At 47.8% G+C, this 2,889-nt stretch overlaps 1 protein-coding gene across 1 annotated transcript; it reads right to left on the minus strand.

Annotated features, from left to right (window-relative positions):
- On the minus strand, positions 1-1,108 carry H257_18002 (hypothetical protein). The gene has a single exon (XM_009846992.1). It carries the CDS (start codon positions 1,064-1,066, stop codon positions 2-4), a length of 1,065 nt encoding a protein of 354 aa, XP_009845294.1. The 5' UTR covers positions 1,067-1,108; the 3' UTR covers position 1.
- Positions 1,109-2,889: the final 1,781 nt, after the last annotated feature.

Genomic DNA, 2,889 nt, shown 5'->3' on the forward strand with positions numbered 1-2,889 from the left:
ATTACGCCCACTTGCCGATGATGGCCATGGAAGCGGCGCCGAGCCACAAGAAAAGGTAGTTGAGAGATCGGATGCCCCCCGACTTAGCGTGGAACTCTTGGTTGATCGTGTACTGATACGTGAGCAATTCCACAATCCCAGTGTACACCAAGATGCCGCCCGCCACCGAGTCCAAGACGCCGCGCACCCACAACGACGTCACCGACGTGTTGCTGTACGAGCTGTTGACTGCAATCCCAATGGCAATACCCAGGGGCGTCGTGAGCGAGTACGCGACGGCTGTGAAGACGGACGAGCGGATGTTCGAGAAGGCCGTGACGGCGGACGAACCGACCGCGACCCCCTCAAAGAACTGGTGGAAGCAAATGGCCACGAGCAGTGTGATAAATCCATCGCCCGTGGACACGCCCAAGTCCAACCCGATGATCACCGAGTGAATGGCAACGCCGATTTCAAAGATCAGCACGTTGATCTTCTTGTGGGTGTTGTTCTTGGCAAGGTCTCCGTGGGAGTGGCCGTGGTGGGAGTGATAGTGTCCATCCGTCGCCGGCACGATTGGCGCAACGCTCGTCTCAATGTCAGTGGTGAGTTTGGCCAAATCGGCCGAGTTGTTATCTTGCTGGTTCTTGGTCAACAGCAGCACGAGTTCCGTTTCGAGCAATTGCATAGCAAGGGCTGTGGCGACGACGATGACCATGGCGATGCCGTTGTAGGTCAGTTCCAAGCACGGGTTGCCCAACATATACGTGGCCGACGGGATCATGTGGATGAACGCAGTCGAAATCACCACCCCAAACCCAAACGAGTTGAGCAGGGACAACAACTTTTGGCTGTTGCGAAGGCACGACACGTACGAACTGACGACGGGGAGCAGACTGCCGAGAATGGACACACCAAATACGATAAAGATCGCCGCGACGTGGATTCCTTGGTCGTAGTCGTCCTTGTCTTCGATGATGCCACACTCGCTGAGGTCATGGTCGTGGTCGTGGTCGTGGTCACCGTGCGCCGAGACAGCAGCGGCCATGATGGCAGACGCGAGCAATAGAGTCGACAGGCGAGGCATGTTGTTTGTGGTGCTAGAACGACTGTTGCAAAATGAGACGAAGAGGAGGACGAAGGACGTCTGCCGCCGTCGGATGACTTGGAAGCCTGCACCATACATACATATAGGTAGAAAGGTTAACGCGATATTGGGCCGCCGCCGTCGGATCAGTGTGACTGTCACACTAAATTCTAAGCCAACCAAGCTCCTTGATTTAGGCAGGGACATCTGCGAATTTGAGTGGCGTCAATATATGTACCCTGAGTTTGCATAACTTGCCATACTATCAGCTGACCTACCACTGTGTGGGGATACAATGTGTATGTAGTCACTGTGCAATTCCCCGATGAAAACAGTTCCACTGTTTCTTTTCTCAGAGAGCACTGCAATTTGTGTGTTTATATGGAACTTTGTATTCTATGACCATCTCCCTCTTACTAGGGGTTAAGTGCGAGTGGTTAGCTATCGCTAACCACTCACGATACAGTTAACCCCGGAGATTGAGCATCGTACAGTATGTAGTCCCAGGTTACAGGGCTACTGGCGAAAAGGAGTATCCGGATGTGATAATTCCCTCATTGAAACAGTATTTTGGGTCAAAACAACAGTGGAACTGTTTTACAGTTAATCGGGGAATTCTACATGTCACTTCAACAAAGTTGAAGTCGAGTGGTCGCCCTTCAAGAATATGGATGGCTAGAGTACTGTACCGTACTCTGATCCAGAAAGGTACTACTAGTACATGTAGTAGTCACATTAGGTTTTGACTTGATCTATGTATGTACGCTCAAAGGAATACTACCGGTAGTGTGGTATACTACTACTATTAATACTTTACTCCAGTACTCCGAGTACTTGTATAAATCAATAAATATATTACAGTACAAAGGTAGTACGTAGTAATTACTACTGTCGTATTATTGTGCTCTTCACTCGTTTTGGCTATTCGCACCATAAACCTGGGTGTTTGTTACATCGACCCCAATGTTTTCCGTACCGTGATTTAGTATCTGGTCATTTATGCAACTCCCTCGCTTTTGCACATTTGACTGTGAAAAGTGCTAAGTGTGAAAAGTGCAAATCGAAGTTATATTAATATCTGCTACTTCAAGTATTCTCTGGACCAAATTGCACAATTCACTGGTCATCATGAACAACTTTTGATATTACAAATGACCCACAGCGAGGACATGCGCCAGACTTCTACCGAACAGCAATGTACTGTACGTATGGTGCCACATCGTAGAAAACCACGCCACCTTCTTGTTCCATCGTACGTAGTACATGCAGGTAGCATGTACTACGCGATGGAACAACAGCCAAGGTGTTTTGGTGACTTCATCATCACATGTGATTACTATTGCTCAGAATTATTTGGCATTAACCAGAAAAAGCAAGGTGAAATAAGCAGCAATTTTGTATGAAGCGCAAGGTGGACCACCATGCAAATTCCATACGTAATTCTGAAATTGTATAGTTTCAATTAAATATATCTTCAAGTTTGTATTGTTTATTCTTATTTTTCATGTGTCTGTCTGTTTTTGGAATTCGCAAGGCAGGAATTCAAAATTGTCCAGTTTTGTCCAATCAGATGCCGTGAAGTCACGAAATTCGCTGCGTGATTCATCACGCCCTGTTGCGATATATTCCTGTGATGGCGGTTGATGCAAGGAGCCTTGAGATACTTGTGTAGGCTGTGTATGAGAGCAAGATCATGTGATGTGGTATTCAGGACACGGTCAATTCTACAGGTCTCATTTCACCACTTGCCTACTAACCCAATGAAATTGGTCATCCCTCATTCCACCATCCAGCCCTTGTCGGTGCCATACACCTCCCTGCCG

The sequence above is a fragment of the Aphanomyces astaci genome (genome assembly GCF_000520075.1).
Source record: "Aphanomyces astaci strain APO3 unplaced genomic scaffold supercont1.130, whole genome shotgun sequence".
NCBI lineage: Eukaryota > Oomycota > Saprolegniomycetes > Saprolegniales > Verrucalvaceae > Aphanomyces > Aphanomyces astaci.